The sequence below is a fragment of the Mytilus trossulus genome, chromosome 12 (assembly GCF_036588685.1).
Source record: "Mytilus trossulus isolate FHL-02 chromosome 12, PNRI_Mtr1.1.1.hap1, whole genome shotgun sequence".
Lineage (NCBI taxonomy): Eukaryota > Metazoa > Mollusca > Bivalvia > Mytilida > Mytilidae > Mytilus > Mytilus trossulus.
In genome coordinates, this window is record NC_086384.1 from 15,493,638 (window position 1) to 15,514,047 (window position 20,410).

The window sequence follows — 20,410 nt, forward strand, 5'->3', positions numbered from 1 at the left end:
TAATGGTCTTCTACATATCTACAGCAAATGTCTTTGGAGAAATGCATTTAAGAAAATAAAAAAATACTTAGTAACTCTGTTATTATTTATTATACAGCTACTGTAACATTGTTGCAAGGCTAAATTAACAATAACATATACTTAGAAACTCTGTTATTATTTATTATACAGCTGCTGCTGGAAATGTACAGATCAGTTTGTTTGGAACCTTCCTAGCTGTTACCATGGCAATGATGTGGAATTTGATTTAATATGGACAGTTGATGGATATTTGAGAAATAATGCCAAATTAACAGATGTGTCTGCAAAATAACATCTGCATTGAAATCATATATATATATTATTATTTATTAAAAACAAATTTATGTAATTACTAATATTAATATTCATAACATTATTTCCATATCCAATTTATCTTTGTTACAATAGTGTACCTTTTCATAACTAATCTTTAATGACTTGTAACAAGTTGACTATAAACCTTTTTGTAATCAACAACTTTCCTTTCGAAGAATTTCTAGAAAGCTGTTTTTAGAACAATTAAAGGTTTATATTTTTACCCTTCATGCAAGTAAGAGATAAAACCTGTATTCTGTTTATTTAATTTCCTACTATTTAATTCATTAGCAATATATTGTTTGTACTAAAATACTATCACAAATCAGCCAAATTCAACTTATTATACTGACTGCTTGAGTTTTGATAAAGTTGTTTTCTGAACAAGCATAATTTCTTCAAGCCTTGAATAAATCATCACTTATCTCCCCTTGCATGTAAATTCCTCCTTACAATACAAGGTGGGTCTCATTGGGGTCTAAGTGTGACGCGGTATTGCCGATTTTTTGTAAACGTGACACATGAAAGTCAAATTATTGTGTCGTTAAAACGGGAAATGAGGTCTAGCGGGACCCGAGAAATGACAAAAAAATGAGAATTGCTTACGTACATAGTGTAAGCGGAATAAGGGAATCTGACAAAACAGTAAGCGGGATCCGGGATCGGAACCCCCCAATGAGACCCCTTACAAGTATTGTAAAAGTTGATTTCCTATGAGCTGTTAACTGCTAGGCACTCAATAAGGAAAATTCATTATACAGGATTGATGTGGGACTTTAACATACACAGATATGGTATTTAGTTTGTCTTTTAAAATAACATTAATTGATAATATGATGATATTTAGTTTGTCTTTTAAAATAACATTAATTGATAATATGATGATATTTAGTTTGTCTTTTAAAATAACATTAATTGATAGTATGATATCTGTAACACTAACACTTAGTTTTTAATCCTAATAATCATGTTTGTTAATATGATAAAATGTTTTATGTACATAATTTCATATTTAACACAATAATTGATATATGACTTGTTTATTACTAATATGCTTCTTTTATTGTTGTACTTTTTTTTAATTGACAAGGGTATTTGTCTGTGATATTAATATTGAATTCTTGTGACAAATGTGTTGTTCATGAAATGTTGAATACCCAATCATTTTAGATGAAATATTTTTGTTATACTGTGGATTCATTAATATTTGTTGGATACCAATTTTTGTGGATTTCGTGGGTACAGGAGAACCACAAATTCAAATGTTCAACGAAATACAAATTTTGTAAAGGAATGAGTGTAGACTTTGCCAAAACCACAAAATTAAATATCCACGAATATGTAAGTTTTCCTCAAAACACGAAAATAAATGAATCCACAGTAAGTGGTTTTATGGGGGTTATGATCATTGAGTAAATAATAAATTATAGAAACATATTCAATACTTTTGTTTTAAAGCCCTCTCCACTTGAATGTATTTAAATTTGTTACACCCAAAAATTTCCTTAAGGATGAAATTTTTAAATCTTGCTGTTATGATCCTTGAATAATTATAATAAATTTACATGCTTAAAAACAATAACAACATGTGGCATGATTGCCAATGAAACAAATCCCAACAGATTCAAATGTCTTAGAAGTTAACAGTAGAGGTCACCATACAGCCTTCAACAATTGGAAAAAAAATACTTTAAAGTCAGTTATTAAAGGTCCAAACATGAAAAATGCAATACAAATATAATAAGAAAACATCATTTAAAACAATAAAATTTACAAAAAGTTTGACAGACATAAAACAAAACAAAACACTGAATTACTTACTTGAGAAAGGCTTGTTTATGAAATATTAAATTGCTGTCTTGATCACTGAATAAGTACAAATCTACATGTTATAAAATTATAACTGATTTATGGAGGCACCTTATACACTTTGCACACTCATATTAATTATTTTGTTCTTCAGAGAAAGGATATTTTTTTTAAACTTTGGGGTTAGGGAGCTTGTTCATTTTATTAAAACACAGAGATATTACATGATTGACAATATAAGACAAATATCCACCCTTAAACAAGAAAATAAGGATGATCGATAACAAGCTCACTTAGCTAATGTCACAGTACAGGCTTCAATTCACCATATTTACCTAATTTAGTGCAATCGTTTGTGATCAGGAAAAAAATGAACGTATTTCTTGCTTTACAGAGACTATAAAAGTATGTAAGGAGAGGTTGATTGCAGTTAAACATTTTCATACCTCTGAACGTGGACCATAGGGTCAAGTACTCTGACAACTCATGGTGTTCATTGTAGTCTTTCTATAATTTTTAGTCCTCTACTCGCAAAGTCGAAGGGGACTTTGGGTTTGCTCTTCATCTGTCTGTCTGTCCTGTCCATCCATCAGTCCAGCAAATCAGTTTTCAACATTTTTGGGTATGTCCCAAGTTGGTTTTCATTCTCTATCTTAAGTTTACTCCATCCTAATGCTATGAAACTTGCAAAATAATTATAACCACAAAACATAGATGAAGAATTAATTTTGGTGACAACACTTTAACCTTTCTAGAGTCATGCCCCTTTTCAAATAGAATAAGTACTGAATTTTCTGTTTCCATTCTGTAACTTTTGTTTGCCTCACCCAAATTGTATGAAACTTATATACAATATAAAAAAGAAGATGTGATATGATTGCCAATAAGACAACTATTCACAATAGACCAAAATGACACAGACATTAATGCTAATAACCACAAAATACAGATCAAGTTTGAATTTTGGTGGTGTCACTTGAACTGTTCTTGAGTTTAAATATGGAAAAAATGCTGATTTTTAGCTCACCTGGCCCGAAGGGCCAAGTGAGCTTTTCCCATCACTTTGCGTCCGGCGTCCGTCGTCGTCCGTCGTCCGTCGTCGTTGTTAACTTTTACAAAAATCTTCTCCTCTGAAACTACTGGGCCAAATTGAACCAAACTTGGCCACAATCATCATTGGGGTATCTAGTTTAAAAAATGTGTGGCGTGACCCGGTCAACCAACCAAGATGGCCACCACGGCTAAAAATAGAACATAGGGGTAAAATGCAGTTTTTGGCTTATAACTCAAAAACCAAAGCATTAAGAGGAAATCTGACAGGGGGTAAAATTGTTTATCAGGTCAAGATCTATCTGCCCTGAAATTTTCAGATAAATCAGTCAACCCGTTGTTGGGTTGCTGCCCCTGAATTGGTAATTTTGTGGAAATTTTGCTGTTTTTGGTTATTATCTTGAATATTATTATAGATAGAGATAAACTGTAAACAGCAATAATGTTAAGCAAAGTAGGATTTACAAATAAGTCAACATGACCGAAATGGTCAGTTGACCCCTTTAGGAGTTATTGCCCTTTATAGTCAATTTTTAACCATTTTTCGTAAATCTTAGTTATCTTTTACAAAAATCTTCTCCTCTGAAACTACTAAGCCAAATTGAACCAAACTTGGCCACAATCATCATTGGGGTATCTAGTTTAAAAAATGTGTGGCGTGACCCGGTCAACCAACCAAGATGGCCGCCACGGCTAAAAATAGAACATAGGGGTAAAATGCAGTTTTTGGCTTATAACTCAAAAACCAAAGCATTTAGAGGAAATCTGACAAGGGGTAAAAATGTTTATCAGGTCAAGATCTATCTGCCCTGAAATTTTCAGATGAATCAATCAACCTGTTGTTAGGTTGCTGCCCCTGAATTGATAATTTTGTGGAAATTTTGCTGTTTTTGGTTATTATCTTGAATATTATTATAGATAGAGATAAACTGTAAACAGCAATAATGTTAAGCAAAGTAGGATTTACAAATAAGTCAACATGACCGAAATGGTCAGTTGATCCCTTTAGGAGTTATTGCCCTTTATAGTCAATTTTTAACCATTTTTCGTAAATCTTAGTTATCTTTTACAAAAATCTTCTCCTCTGAAACTACTAGGCCAAATTAATCCAAACTTGACAACAATCATCTTTGGGGTATCTTGTTTTAAAAATGTGTCCGGTGACCCGACCATCAAATCAAGATGGCCGCCACAGCTAAAATAGAACATAGGGGTAAAAGGCAGTTTTTGGCTTATACCTCAAAAACCAAAGCATTTAGAGCAAATCTGACAGGTGGTAAAACTGTTTATCAGATCAAGATCTATCTGCCCTTCAATTTTCAGATGAATCTGACAACCCATTGTTGGGTTGCTGCCCCTGAATTGGTAATTTTAGGGAAATTTTGCTGTTTTTGGTTATTATCTTGAATATTATTATAGATACAGATAAACTGTAAACAGCAATTATGTTCAGCAAAGTAAGATATACAAATAAGTCAACATGACCGAAATGGTCAATTGACCCCCTAAGGAGTTATTGTCCTTTATAGTCAATTTTTAACAATTTTCATAAAATTTGTAAATTTTTATTAACATTTTCCACTGAAACTACTGGGCCAAGTTCATTATAGATAGAGATAAATGTAAGCAGCAAGACTGTTTAGTAAAGTAAGATTTACAAACACATCACCATCACCAAAACACAATTTTGTCATGAATCCATCTGCTTCCTTTGTTTGATAGTCACATAGACCAAGGTGAGCGACACAGGCTCTTTGGAGCCTCTAGTTTTTTTTTTGTTCTCTATCTTAAGTAAGCCTTATCCAAATGCTATGAAAACTATACACAAAATACAAATCAACTTTGAATTTTTATGGTATAAAAAAGGAAGATGTGGTATGATTGCCAATGAGACAACTCTCCACAAGATACCAAAATGACACAGAAATTAACAACTATAGGTCACCTGTAACAATGAGCAAAGCCCATACCGCATTGTAAGCTATAAAAGGCCCCGAAATGACAATGTAAAGACGTTACGGGCGATGTTCGTACCTCATTGGAAAATCGGTGTAGTTGACAAGATGCAAGTCCAAAATATTTTATTTTGTGATATCATATTCATTGCTGTTGTATAAAATACATGTTTTTTTAAAATAAAAAAGAAAAATATTTGTTGAAACTATGTTTTATGCTGCATGCGACAAGCTTCAGTTTTGAAAAACCGCTATTTTTAGGCTGTCCCGGGTAACATATTTCATTTATTGTAACCACTAAACTGTGATTTTCGTCTAAATTATTTAATATTTTGAAAAACGTTTTTTTCCATTATTTAACAAAAGGTTCCTACATTTTTTATGCACTTTTTATGACGTTTTGATGACGTCATAGAAAAAATAAAGTGTTCCATACTATAAGGGCAAATCTGTCCCACGGGAGAAAAAAAATTGGTATTCCAGATTTGAGAATCAAAAACATTTATCTAAAATGGAAAATATTAGTATTTGTATTTACTACATCAATGTTATTTTGCTTAAATTTATGAATTTGAAGACAAATATCCTGAAAAATGATATATGGTAATTTATGAGCCGTTTTTCAAAGGCTTACAAGGTTGTCGCACCACCATTTTTTGACGTAAAAACGAACTCAACTCAAACTTACGTCAATTGTTTACTTATCAGAGCACTTAAAATGGTAGAATTTTATTACTTTTTAAAATGTTATTTTTCTTAATTTTTCAAAAATCTAAATATACATCAAAAGTAGTTAAAACGCACCATCGATTTTGCGGAGTCTTACAAGAATGTCGCACATGCTTAAAACCAACGTTTCAGTCGAAGTTTTGGTTTGAACATTACAAAATATTCGCGACATTGTGTTACGCTTACATGTACGAACATCGCGCGTAACGTCAAAACAATTCAAATCAGAAAACGAATGTGTGTCATTTTTACTGTTCTAGAGTTTTCCATTTTTACAAAGGGAAAAATTGCTAATTTTTTGTTTTCATTTCCATTCTCTAACTTTAGTTAGCCTCAACCAAATGTTAAGAAACTTATACTGATACTTATTACCACATAATAAAATTGAAAATGGAAATGGGGAAGGTGTAAAAGAGACAACAACCCGACCATATAACAGAGAACAGCAGAAGGTCACCACTAGGTCTTCAATAACTCTGACTTAGTACAAATTTTGGTAGTGTCACTTTAACCTTTCTTTATGCATGCAGTTATGTCCCTTTATATCTTTGTATGATATGGAAGCGGGGAAATACATATCATCTGTGCCCCATAGACACTTTACTGAATTATGTCGTCATGCTTGAAGAAACTGACTTGATATTTGATACATGTATATTGTTCACACAATCAAAAGTTATGGATCTAAAAAGCATTTTATTTCAATATTATACAATGAATTTTTAACCAGTAGGGGACTCATGACAGTGTACTGCAATACTCTCAGAATGCTTGTTAGAAAGGTCTTCTTCCTTAAAACTATTGGACCAATTGAAATCAAACTTGTCCACAATCATCCTTATGTGTATTATATTTTAAAACAGTTGTCTGTTGACCCAGCCAGTCAACTTAAATGACTCAGATTGCAATAGAACCAAGATAAAAAAGATATTTTAAATTAGCCTTGAAAACAGATGCAGTCTACTCCTTATTGTGTTTAACTATCTATTTAAGATTTTAACCAATTGTTTGCAGCTTTCCATAGTCAGATAGAAATCTTTAGATATAGAAAAAGATGATCATATGGCACAAGTCATCGGTTGACTATTGTCATTAAATAAATTCTTTGTGATTGAAAACTATAATAGATAGATAGAAACTTCACACAGCTGAAAGAACTACAATTATATCTCTCATTCATAGTGATGCCTCTTAAACTTTAAAGCTTAATGCTTTGCAATGTTTTTTACCATTTAGTGCTCTGTCACAAGCACTTTGATTTTTCAAATCACTGAAGTTGAATAAAACTTGGTGGATAAAGGACTGTAAACACCAAAATTATTCGCAGATTTCTTATAGGAGTTATTGCCCTAAGATAACATTTTTATCATTTTTTATTTTGGACAAAAATGTACAAAGATGAAAAGAATTAACTGTCAACAGGTTGAACTATAAGCAAATCACAAATTAAAATAGATACAATGAGGCACGTGGGTACAAAAAAAATCAGAAAAAAATGAAACTTTCATTCCAAATTTTGTTTATTTCACTATTAATTGTTACTTTGTGATATGGTACAAAAATCAACTAAAAAATAAAATCGTTTATGCCTAAGATGACTTTTTAAAATTGTTATATCATTGAAAAGGCTCCAAATTATCTCCCTTTGGTGAAAAATGCCATTTTTTGCATTTAAATTGAAATACCTTTTTAACTCATTTACGACCTAAATATTTCTATTATTTTTTCAAATAAACTGTTTTTAAACTAAACTATTGTAAAATTTATGTTTTCTGTATTTATAAGTCCTTTTTTTATTGGCAGTGTCTGCGCGTAAAACGAAAACGAAACGAGGCCTGAGCAGCGTGGTCGTGGATTTTCACAGAGAAGAAAATTTGAAAGTTTTTCAGGAATTTCACAAAGTCACACCCTATTTGCCATACATTTAACATTTCAAAACAGTTAATACACATTTATTCCAAAATACTATGTAGAATAAAGCGTAATTAAGTAAATTAGAAACTTGGGTTTCTGCCCGTGCAGAACGAGATTAAATTTCCCGCCATTTAAAAGGTAAACAGTAAAATTTACAAAGACATCATTAAAATAGAATAAAATTTTAATTAATAACATACTTAAAAGTTAATAATTTAACAAGTTACACAATTAATCAATTTTTGATTTTTGTTTCTCCTTGAAATAACTTTAAAAACCATTCTCTGCTGAATAGTTCCACCATGTAGGAGTATAAAGAAAGGTGACCTCTTTTTATCTTTTATCTCAGTTAGGTATTACTTTTTATCCTTGTATTAATACCCCCCCCCCTTTTTCGTTAATAGTTATTACACTTGCTAGGCAAGACTATTCCCATGACTGATAGCTACATTAGAAGGAGCTTGAGGCAGATTAAAATCCAAACATCAGGTCTTCAGCAAAAATATATACCAGTTTTGCTATCTGATAGCAAAGGCTCGTACATTAAACGTGAAGTTACCAACTTGGATGAGCTAAAGATAGAGTTCATTAGCCAGTCTGGCTCACGACTAAGAGATTCTATACTCTGGGTTCGTAACAACCTTCACAAAAGAACCAAAAGATATAAAAATATTCACGTTTATGTGTGGCTTGGAAACTGTGATATTACTGCAAAATCTGGTAGATATTTAAACCTACGCTTTCAGAGTACCTCCAGTATAACCAAATATATAAAAGACAAACTTGAGGATATTATTTTAGCCATAAAAGTGTCCAGAAAGAAAAACAATCCAAGAGTCACTTTGCTCGAAATCCCTCATTACTCGTTGGTGGAATACAACTCTACACAAAAACACCCTGAACCTCGTTCTTTTTATGAAGACGACATCAAACTGTCAAAACAAATTGATGCTATCAATAGTGTAATCCGTCAGCTTAATACCTCAGCCTTAGATAACGCCAGATCACCAAGATTCTCACTAGACTTAACCCGCCCAACCAAAGGTCACAAGGGACAAAGAGCAAAGGCTCGTAGCCATTACAATTTCAAGCACGTATATGTGGACGGTGAACACCCCAACCCATTGCTTGCAAAACTTTGGTATCAACGCATTGGCAGGCAGATGGTGTTTGACTGTTTCATAAAATCAAAAAAGCATCGCCACAGGCACAGAAAATCCAAAAACTCAAAATTTGAAAACTGAGCTGTAAAAACTGTTTTGCTGCTCATACAGATTTTCCTATGCCAATTTGAATTAACATCATTACAACCAATAAGTTCAGGATGCAGCTTTAACTTTAACTAATATCACATAATCCAACATATTCTGAGGGATTAAAAAAAAAAGGGGGAATAACTTTTAGAAAGGTAGTAAAAACAGTTTTGCTGCCCAATTTCTATTCAATCCAAGTGAACCTGATACAGTTATAAATAAGGAAAAGAATTAAAATATTGTCTACGTCATTCCATCATATATATCAACATAACATCATATCTCTGACACAGCTTCATCACTATAGTTATAATTGCTTCTGCATAATTAAATAACAAGTGTTTGGTTCAGAAAATTTGGATAGTAAAAACAGTTTTGCTGTCCATTCCTATATATCAAACAAATTCAGCTTCTGTATTATTATCAACATACATTCCTCTAAGAGCATTTAACTAGAAATCATCCTATATTATAATCATCATATAACCTGATTCATCAGTTTTATCATCAAGATAGTAAAAACAGTTTTGCTGTCCATAGGGATCACCCTATCTTACACATAGCTTACATACTTCTGTCATCTGTGCAACAAATTATATATGTTTGTCAAACAACAAGGATAGTAAATACTGTTTTGCTGCCCATAATCTACCAAATTCTTAGAGAAAGGAATACAACAAAGTAAACAAATTTATCAAGTTACATTAGTTTTAGAACAGTAAAGACTGCTTTGCTGTCCAAAATTTATCCAGAGTTATTGAGAAAGAAAAGGCACTCCAGTAAATAAATCTGTCAATTTATATTGGCTTCAGAATAGTAAAGACTGCTTTGCTGTCCAAATAAAAAAAAAAAAAAAAAAAAACAACAACCAAAAACAACATACAAATTTATCCAGAGTTATTAGAGAAAAAAAAAGAAGGAATTTCAGTAAAATTGTCAAGTCCATTGGCTTAAAAACAGTAAAGACTGCTTTGCTGTCCAAAATTTTATCTAGAGTTGTTGGAATAAGGAAAGGAACCTCAGTAAATAAATTTTGTCAAGATTTAATAGCTTCAGAATAGTAAAGACTGCTTTGCTGTCCCAAATTTTATCTAGAGTTGTTGGAATAAGGAAAGGAACCTCAGTAAATAAATTTTGTCAAGATTTAATAGCTTCAGAATAGTAAAGACTGCTTTGCTGGTATCTGAATCTAAAATGTCTTCCCCAAGGAGATCACACAGAGAAAAAATCTCTCCATATAGATATACACCAAGTATAGCAGTTGCAAAGCACAAAGAACGACAAAAAAACAGGGAACGTTTGCAACTATCTAGTCAATTTACTCCAAATAGATTAAATCAAGGGAAATCAACAGTGACCAATTACTCACTAAATCCAACCAAAGCAGCCCAAAAGATGATTGATGCTACTGAACAGCTCAATGTACAGGCTGAATTCAAAAGAGGAACCCTTGTTATGAAATTCTCTCCTGCTGCGTTTCTGATGTTTCATAAACATACTCTTGCTTTCTATGAAAAATCAAGTAGTTTAACAGCTATATCTCATTTCAAAAGGGACAAAACAATCTCATAGTTGAAGAATCACTCAGTATTAAACCAATCACTAATGATAAGGTTGGTAGGAGACAAGCTTACAGAATCAATTTATACAAAACTGCATTCTCTGTTGAAGCAAATGGTAGAGAGATTAAGGACTTTATTAAGAATGACCTACATGAAATCTTAGGTACATTACCATCTGTAGAATTATTAAACAATATGAACACAGCCATACAGGATTCATGTAAATCTTTCTTGTCTGATCAGGACTCTAACAATTGGATACAATCCGACAAAATTTCTTCCCATTCTGCAATTGTACCTACATCCAGTAAAGATGAAAAAGATCCACTCTTGACCAATTTAAACAGAACTCAAAATTCGGCATCAATTGAGACAATACATGCAATAGTAGAAACAGATTCTACCCAATCTCACAAAAAATGTGCTAGTTGCTCTGAGAACATAATCGACTTCGACTTTATCATGTGTATTACTTGCGAAGAAAAGTTCCATTCTCAATGTCAAAACATAACTTCTGATCAATACAAATCTATGAGTATTGATGAATTGGAACAATTCAAATGCACACAGTGTAATTTGCTATTAAATGACCTATCCATCTCAGAAATACAAACAGATGCTGGAAACATGATTCAATTTACTCATTCCTCATGCTCCCCAGATACTTTGGTGAAAACAGTTCAGATAAACAGAAAACTTGAAAAATCACCAAAATCCGACCCTTATTGTGGGATTTCCAATGACGTGCAACGAGACCATTCAGACAAACAAGTTCATACTGCTCAACAACAATTAACTAATATAGGAGCTCTTAGAAACAACTATTCTCCAATTTTGCAGACAGATAATAACTCAATAAAACAACCTAAACAACCTGGACCAAAGAAACAAAAGATACTGAAGCAAGATGATTTAAAATCCAAACTTGCCGTAGCAGAAGCACATATTGCTGCTCTAGAGAACACCATACTAGATAATAATAACTTAATCAGAAACATGAAACTGACTCAGCTCGGTCAAAATGACTACCACCAAAATGGACCTGACCTTCATAGTTTTAGACAGACCCCATCACCAAACAGTCCTAACTGTTCGAATTGTCACTGTTCACAAGTAGATAACAGAATCAGAGACCTTGAGCGTGAAATGTCAAATTTGAGACTACAACACCTTGAAAATCAATTCTTCATGCTTAAGCAACAAAGTCAAAACATAGTCAACCTGCAAGGCACAGCACATATGAACCAACAAGGCCCTGTACATACAATACACTCTCAACATGTACAACCTTCTCCAACTCCAGTGCAAAACCAATGGTTACAACAACCAGTTCATCCTTTATTCCAGCAGACAGTTCCAGCTCCACCACCTTATTTGTTTAGACAACCAAGTAGAACTCATATGGCACCCTCACAAAACATGCCAAATAGTCACATGCAAGCCCAGTATCCACAAATGATATATCCTAGAGCTGCAGTTGCAACACAATTATCTCCATTTGATAGTAATAACAGTATTGCTGTCACTCCATCAATTCATCCTCATTCTCAAATTCTCCACATGTCCTCTACTCAAGGAAAGGTACAGACAGACACATCTAGTAATAAAATTGTCCCAGAGCTTATCACAAAGTCTTACGTTTCTAATGACACAAGTAACAGTTCATCAGGAGATAGTAATAACAGTTTTGCTGTCAATCCATCTACTCATCTTCATTCTCAAATTCACCATAGGTCATCTACTCAAGGAAAGGTACAGATAAACACATCTACTAATAAAGATGTACCGGAGCATATCATAAATTCTTATTCTTATGTTCCTAATGTCATAAGTAACAGTTCTACAGGAGATAGTAAACACATTTTTGCTGTCAGAAAAGGAAATGAAATGAAAGCAAACCTGAATGATTCTTCACAAAGTGGTCATCCTAGAGATTCAGCAAAACCATATGTTGATCCTAAAAATCCTGATCCCAATATCATAACAAATTTCCAAAACTCAAATAGTAAAAACTGTTTTGCTGTTGAACAAAGGAGTGAGACAAGGATATCAGAAAATTGTTCTGCCACAGTAGGATTGCCTCCAAACAAGAATGTTCAACACATCTACAATCCTTTTTTAGACAAAGGTCAAACATTCCTCCTAGACCCAGATATAGCACCCCCTGTGACAAGAATGATATAACTTTAAGAAAATCAAGTCCGCTCCGAATTGTTTCTTTCAACATTAAAGGCTTTAGTTCCAATAAAATCTACTTTGATGAATTTCTTGATAAACATGATATTGTACTGATACAAGAACATTGGCTTTTTAACTATGAAAAAGAATTATTGAAACAACATCATTCAGATTTTATAACTTTCTCGAGACAAATTGATGATAATGAACCCTTATCTCCAATCAGTAGACCAAGAGGCCATGGAGGTATTGCAATTTTGTATAGAAAGTCCATGTCAAATATGTTTTCTCAACTTCCTGATGGAGATAACAGAATACAGGCTATCGAAATTTCAACCACAAAAAACCCAATCTGCCTTATAAATGTATATCTCCTCTCAAGAGGTACCGACAAAGGGCATGATGCTTATAGAGCAGCTTTGGACATCTTAAAAGAATTACTACTGAAATATCAAGGAACTCATTCAATTATTATCGCCGGCGATTTTAATGCTTCATTTCATAGACATTACAAGGACTCCCAAGATGAACTATTTAAAAAATTTTGTAAGGACAATCAAATAGTGCTACCATCTAACTACCCTATAGACCATACGTACCATCAGGGTGATTCAAAATCACAGATAGACTACATTTTAACAAAATCTAGAGAGAATGATGATGAGTCAACTGATTATATGCAGGTGAAAATCATAAAAGAAGGTCATAACACATCAGACCATTATCCCGTCTCCGCTGGTTTTTCTGTTAGTTTACAGACCGCTCAAAAACAACTGAGTGGAGATATTGTGACTAAGATTAATTGGGAAAAGGTTGATAAAACAAGTTATGAACAAAATTTGAAGGAGGAACTAAAAGATAGAAAATATCTGAACATGAGAACACCTTACGGTATTGAACAAGCTACAAACCAGCTAATATCTGGTCTAACTAATGCTTTAAATCTGAGCTATCCCCGTAGGAAATCCAAATTTAGTAGAAAAAAGAAGATCAGCTGGTCTCCACAACTTGCTAAAGCTGTAGGTCTGTCAAAAAAGGCATTTTATCTGTGGAAAAAGGTTGGTTCACCTCCGTCGAAAAATAATATTTACAACTTAAAGAGACTAGAGACGAAACGTTCGGTCAGATCGATACAAAGACAACAAACCGCTGACAAAAGAATTAAACTACATGAAGAAATTATGATGGCTTCAGATAGGGACAAGGATCTGTTTTTTCGACTTATTAAAACTCAACGGTCTTCTTCTTCTCATTTCACACACACCCTTAGAACTGAAGAAAAAGAAGCATCAACTCCAAATGAGATAAATAATGTCTTTAAAGAACACTTTGAAAAATTAGCCAAAACCAATTCAAATCCTTTTTTCAACACTGGTCATGATAATCTTGTCAAGCTAGACATGGAAACCATTGTCAACATCTGTGAAAACCAAGAAATAACAATTCAACCTGTTACTTCAACAGAAATCACCAAGCGTATTTCGATATTAAAAAGAAAAAAGGCTGGGGATGTAGAAGGCTTAACTGCAGAACATCTAATTTATGGTGGAACAGAGTTGACTGAATTCCTGGTAACCTTAATTAACAATATATTCTATACAAAGCATGTACCTGAAGTCATCAAAAAAGGTCTTCTGACCCCTGTCCACAAAAAAGACAAAGACCCTACTATTCCATCCAATTATAGAGGCATCACAGTCATTTCCATCATTTGTAAGATTTTGGAGCTTTGTATTAGAGCCAGAATTGAGGGTACACTAAATAAACATCAAAACAAGCTTCAGAAAGGCTTCACTAAAGGTGCATCCTCTATTAATATTGCTCTTCTCATCTCTGAAGCAATTAATGAAGCCAAAGATAAAAATGAGTGTCTTATTCTAATAACTCTGGATGCAGAAAAAGCTTTTGACGTGGTAGACCATATACACCTATTTTGGAAATTATATCATCAAGGAATTAATGGAGCTTCATGGTTACTAATTAAGGAACTATATAACAAGACAACTACACAAGTTAAATCTCAAGGATACATCTCAGAAACATTTGTAAATGAGCAGGGAGTCAAACAAGGAGGAATTCTCTCTGCCAATTTTTACAAGGCCTATAATAAAAATATCCTTGATACTCTTGAATCCACAAACATAGGAATTAAAATTGGAACGAATTATGTGGGTTGCCCAACGTGCGCAGATGACATAATGCTATGTGCTGGCTCAGAACATGATGCCTCAACCCAACTCCGCATCATTGAAAACTGTACCAAAAACGATCGGGTAAAGATAAACAGCAAAAAAACTGAAATTCTAATGATTAACAAGAAGAATAAAGATATAAATCTTCAACTTTTTAATGAAAAAATAGACGAAAAGCAAAACATCAAACATTTAGGAATTGAAAGGCAAGAGAAAAATAATCCAAATGTAGAGAAAAGAATCTCTGCTGCAAGAGCTACAATGTATTCACTATTAGGTGCTGGATTACATGGAATAAATGGTATAAATCCTCTATTATCTTATAAGCTATGGCGGACTTACGTTATACCAAGAATGCTCTATGGAATTGAAATTCTCAAAATTACTAAAACTGATATCCAAAAATTAGAAGCTTTTCAGAAAAAATCATTTAAGCAAATTCTATCTTTACCACAAAGAACTGCAGATGCTGCTATCTATATCTTGCTCGGAGCTGAATCCATTGAGCAACTTGTACATAAAGCTGTCATTTCCTTATTTCTTAGAATATCGAAAGATCCCAACTCAATCGAGTGTAAAATTGGAATTAGACAGCTAGCTACAAAAGATGATAAATCAAATAGTTGGTACATAAATGTGGACAAAACTCTCAAATCTTATGATCTTCCATCCGCACATGAGATTATACTAAATCCGGAGAAAAATTGGAAAAGATTGACTCATGATGTCATAGACCAAACCTGGAAAAATAGATGGACCGAAACTGCTAGAAGTAAATCAACGCTCAAATATATGGAAGTTAACAATTGGAACTTTAAAAAACCAAACTTCTGTTGGAGCAGTGTCAGAGATCATAAAAGAGATGTTAGCAAAGGGATAATAAAATCCAGGATACTTACAGGAACTTACAAAACCCAAAGTATTACCAACCGTTTTGACGTTACAAAATCTGCAGAATGCAAATTATGCATGGTAGGACCTGAAGATTATAAACATTTTCTAATCAAGTGTGAAAGTCTGAGTTCTGTGAGAAAAATTCATCACAATAGACTGAAATGCCTACTAGAGGATACTCAAATACCCTATTGCAGTATAATTGATTCTGATGAGGATCTTCTCGAATTCTTGATTGACGTTTCTAGGAACGAACTTATAACTGTGTCTCAGCAGAGAGATTTAGAACGAATCTGCAAAGACTGGATATATGCATTGCATGCTAAAAGAACCCAACTTTTGGAAAGCAAATGAACAATCAGTTGAGTTCTGGGTTTAACTTGCAAGTGGCTGTCAGTCGTGGGAATGTAACATATAAGAAGTAGTAAACTACTATCTCTATATACTTAATTAAATTCTAGGTGATATAGCTGAGTACTACATAGTTAAACCATAACTAGAGAATATGAATGTTAATTACCCCTGTAAATAATCTTGTAGATCCAAATTGTATTGACAAATTTTACTGTTTTACATAAAACTAATTTTACAAGTTTCTTTTTATTCGTATCCTTTACCATTTTAGATTTTAAATACATATATATATATAATTTAATTATGAAACCATATGCTAGCCCATAAAATTCAACCCATTACTAGTACGGATTAGTAGTTCCTTTCAATTTCCTTTGTTAAGGGGAAGTTAAACAACTGATAAGATATTATTTTTATCCATTTTAAAATTTTAAGATGTATAGTGTACATACAAGTTCCTGTTTTTAACTAATTTTTAGTTATATCCTATTCTAACTCTGTTACTATTATTTTAAATTTTAACTAGTAGATAAGTTTTTAAATAACGCAATTTTAAAAATAAACAAAATTTTTAAATGCGGTGACCCTGCAGATAGGGTGGACTTCCTGAAGAAGAAGAAGAAGAAGAAGAAGTACCCGCATGCGGGTACGAATAGTCAGATTGCCGTTCTAGGCTGCGCATACCAACATCGGGTTTTCTAATAAAATGCCATAGAATCGTGAACGAAACGTGAAATATATACGAAAATTATCGATGATATGGGGATTTCGAGTGAAGAATATGAAAAAAATAATATTTTCAAATTGTATTTATTAAATAATAATACATAATAAACATTGTTAAATTAAATGCACAATGATTGAAAATGAAACTGTACAGTCCCTGAAAAGAAAAAAGTAAAAGAAAACTACTAAAGCCTGAGTTTAAAAAAATTAAAGAAGCAAGTAATAATATCAATTTAAACCAATTATTAAAGATTCATGTAACTAATTATAAGATTTGGAACAAATTTTTCATATCAAATATGATTGTTTTGGCACATATTTCAACCCGGCTGCACATTTCAAATGTTGCCAGCCTACGTTCACGTTGCATTATTCATTATTACTCGCTTCTTTAAATTAAAATTTTTATAAACTCAAGCTTTAATTTTTTTTAGTTTTATCTATTTTAAAATTTTAGTTTCTGTTTTACATTTTACTGCAAGATTATTTTAAAATATCATATGGGTATATTTTTAATTTATAAACATTTTATTTTTTTAAATTTGCATTAAAATTTTAAAAGAGTATAATAATTTCTATCATGTTTTTATTTTACAGGGACTGTACAGTTTCATTTTCCATCACTGTGCATTTAATTTTGCAATTTTGCAATGTTTATTATGTATCATTATTTGATAAATACAATTTGAATGTATTATTTTGCATACTCTTCACTCGTTCTACACGATATCCCCATATTATCGATAATTTCCGTAGATATTTCACGTTTTATACCCGATTCGAAGGCATTTTATTAGAAAACCGGATGTGGGAACGCGCAGCCTAGAACGGCAATTTGACTATTCGTACCCGCATGCGGGTACGCGCAGACACTGCCTTTTTTATTTCGATATAATATATATATTGACGGAGCGGCATACTAACTGTTCATTTTGTTCCTCAATAGCTCGCATATCACACGATACATGTATCTTATCTTGTACAATTCAATTACACGCTTATCGATTGATTTCAGCTGATGTATATATTGTAGCAGGTGTTCGATTAACGAATGTGTACTTTATTGCAAGTGCAGAAATGTCACGTATGTGAACTTTTCGTGTTTCTCTTTCTCTCAGTGGCGATTTTCTCTTCAAAGCACGTTTATGGTATAGAATAGAAGCACGTTAAATTATATATTAGTTTTCTTCTAACATATTCTAGAAGATGTTTAGTAGTACAGATTTGTATTTGATCGTTACACATACTCATGTTACAGAATTTCGCCTGAAATTTGCGAGGTATTTTTTTTCTTTTTTTTTCTTTTTTTTCTGCTGTTTCTATGACAACGGCGGCCATTTTGAAAAATTCAAGGACAGATGACTTTTCAATAGCATTTAATCGGGAATGAGCTTAAAATACGTAAGAAAATGGTACTTTGACGTGTTTTCCCATATGGGTCAATATTGCACTTTTAGTCTCATCTCCTTGGTAACAGCAGCAATCTCAAAAATTCTAACGGCAATGCATTCTACAGTTTATGCTCTTGTTACGCGGTGGTAGGTTTGGGGGTCGTATCTGTAATGGTTGGTTTACTATGAATTATTTAAGGAATTATTTTTCGTTTTTTTTTACGTTTGGCCTGTTTTCATGGCAACGGTAGCCATTTTGAAGGTTTTTAAGATGGATTTAACGTTTCCGAATGATGAGTTATTATGTCTGAAAGTTTCATTCAATTTGGACCATTTTTCGGTTTTTCACATTTTTGACGTTTCTATGGTAGCGGCGGCCATTTTGAAAATTCCAGACCCATAAGTGCACATCTGCACATGGGGATTGTCATTATGGTGCAGTTTTATGAATGTATGTCTAGTCATCTCTGAGAACTAAGATGGACAAAAAGTGTGGAAGAATAATTCGGAACAATAACAATATATCATCCCTATTTCAATAGGGGTGACATAAATATTGAAACTAACAAAAGCTTGATTACACGTGAAACCAAATATAAAGCACTATAGGCTAATACTTATATGAAGCTCTCATCTATTGATTGTCAAGATTACAAACCACAACGTGAAATATTAAGAAATATAAGAAGACAGGTGACAACATGTAACAGAAAATTATTTGCATTTACTATTTCCTTCCTATTAATGATCAAATTACCACAAAATATCTTTTTCCAGTATTACTACATCTGAAAATTAGTAATAACATCACTTAACGTGTACCGTCAAAACTAATTGCTTCGGTAATGACAAAAGTCAGATAAGATAAAATCACTTCTATACGTATAAGATGTAACATTCTCAAATTTGATAGGCCTTCTATAGTAGTCCATTTTGTCAAGTAGTATTCCTCAAAAGTACATGCAGGTTATATACTTTTTTATCAAGTTAAAATAGACACAGTATGCATTTATTATAATATCATTCCCCATTTCCATTCTCAGTTTTATTAGGTCTTCCATTATAACCCTGGTCAACCAATAAAACAACTAAAATCACAAATTTCTAGAAAAAAGTGCTATGTACTAATATTGATCTAATATAATTGCTTGGAGTACAATATTCTTATAGAAATAACCTTTACTCACAGACCACTGATCTCAATATTATCAGCTAAAATACGACAAGCTTTGTAGAAAAGCTTTTACTTGTTGTTTTATGATATTCCAATATTTTGTTTATATATAGTACTAAGTCATGTAAGGAAGATAGCTTCTAATGAGAACCATTTAAACATCCACTAAAACCAATTATATTGTTTGGAGAAATAACGCACCACAACGACCTATTCTTATCGACAAACTATCGCCAGATTGTTTCTTAAAGAAACCATTAAAACTCCAGCTAACACCGTTTATAATGTTTAAGAAGTAATGCACCACTACGACCATTTAAATCGACAAAACCATAGCCAGATTGTTTCTTTCAAGAACCATTGTTAATTCAGCTAATACCACTTTTAATGTTTTAGAAATAACGCACCATAACGACCTTTTTTAATCAACAATCTATTGCCAGATTGTTTCTCATAAGAACCACTTTCAGTTCCAACTAATACCTTGATAAATTTTATAAAAAAACGCACCACAGCGACCTTTCTAAAATAAATGTACTGCACAACAGAATACAGAATCATAAACGCTAACGATAAGGAAACAAAACACAGGGTGAAAATAATAATGACGCATCATAGCTGTATGCCACCATACACAACAATGAACTGAGCAACGAGTTAAATTAGCTAAGTCGTTATAAAAAGTTAGCTAAGTTGATTAAACTAGTTAGCTAAGTCGTTAAAACAACTTGGCTAAGTCGTTAAAATAAGTTAGCTAATTCGTTGTAACAATTTAAAAATAAAACACTACCCTGAAACTAACCGGCTTTCGTACTTGTGCATGAGAGTTGTCTGTCAAATATTTAATTCACAAAAATGTATTGCATACCAATGAACTGAGCTCAAAGCAAAGC

At 32.6% G+C, this 20,410-nt stretch overlaps 1 protein-coding gene across 1 annotated transcript in view; it reads left to right on the forward strand.

The window, feature by feature from the left end:
* LOC134692241 (sushi, von Willebrand factor type A, EGF and pentraxin domain-containing protein 1-like) overlaps positions 1-251 on the forward strand; it is a 30,270-nt gene extending 30,019 nt beyond the window's left edge. Inside the window, exon 35 of the mRNA XM_063552692.1 lies at positions 172-251. Within this exon, the coding sequence (XP_063408762.1) occupies positions 172-251 (80 nt within the window). The remainder of the gene's footprint in view (positions 1-171) is intronic.
* The last annotated feature ends 20,159 nt before the right edge of the window (positions 252-20,410 follow it).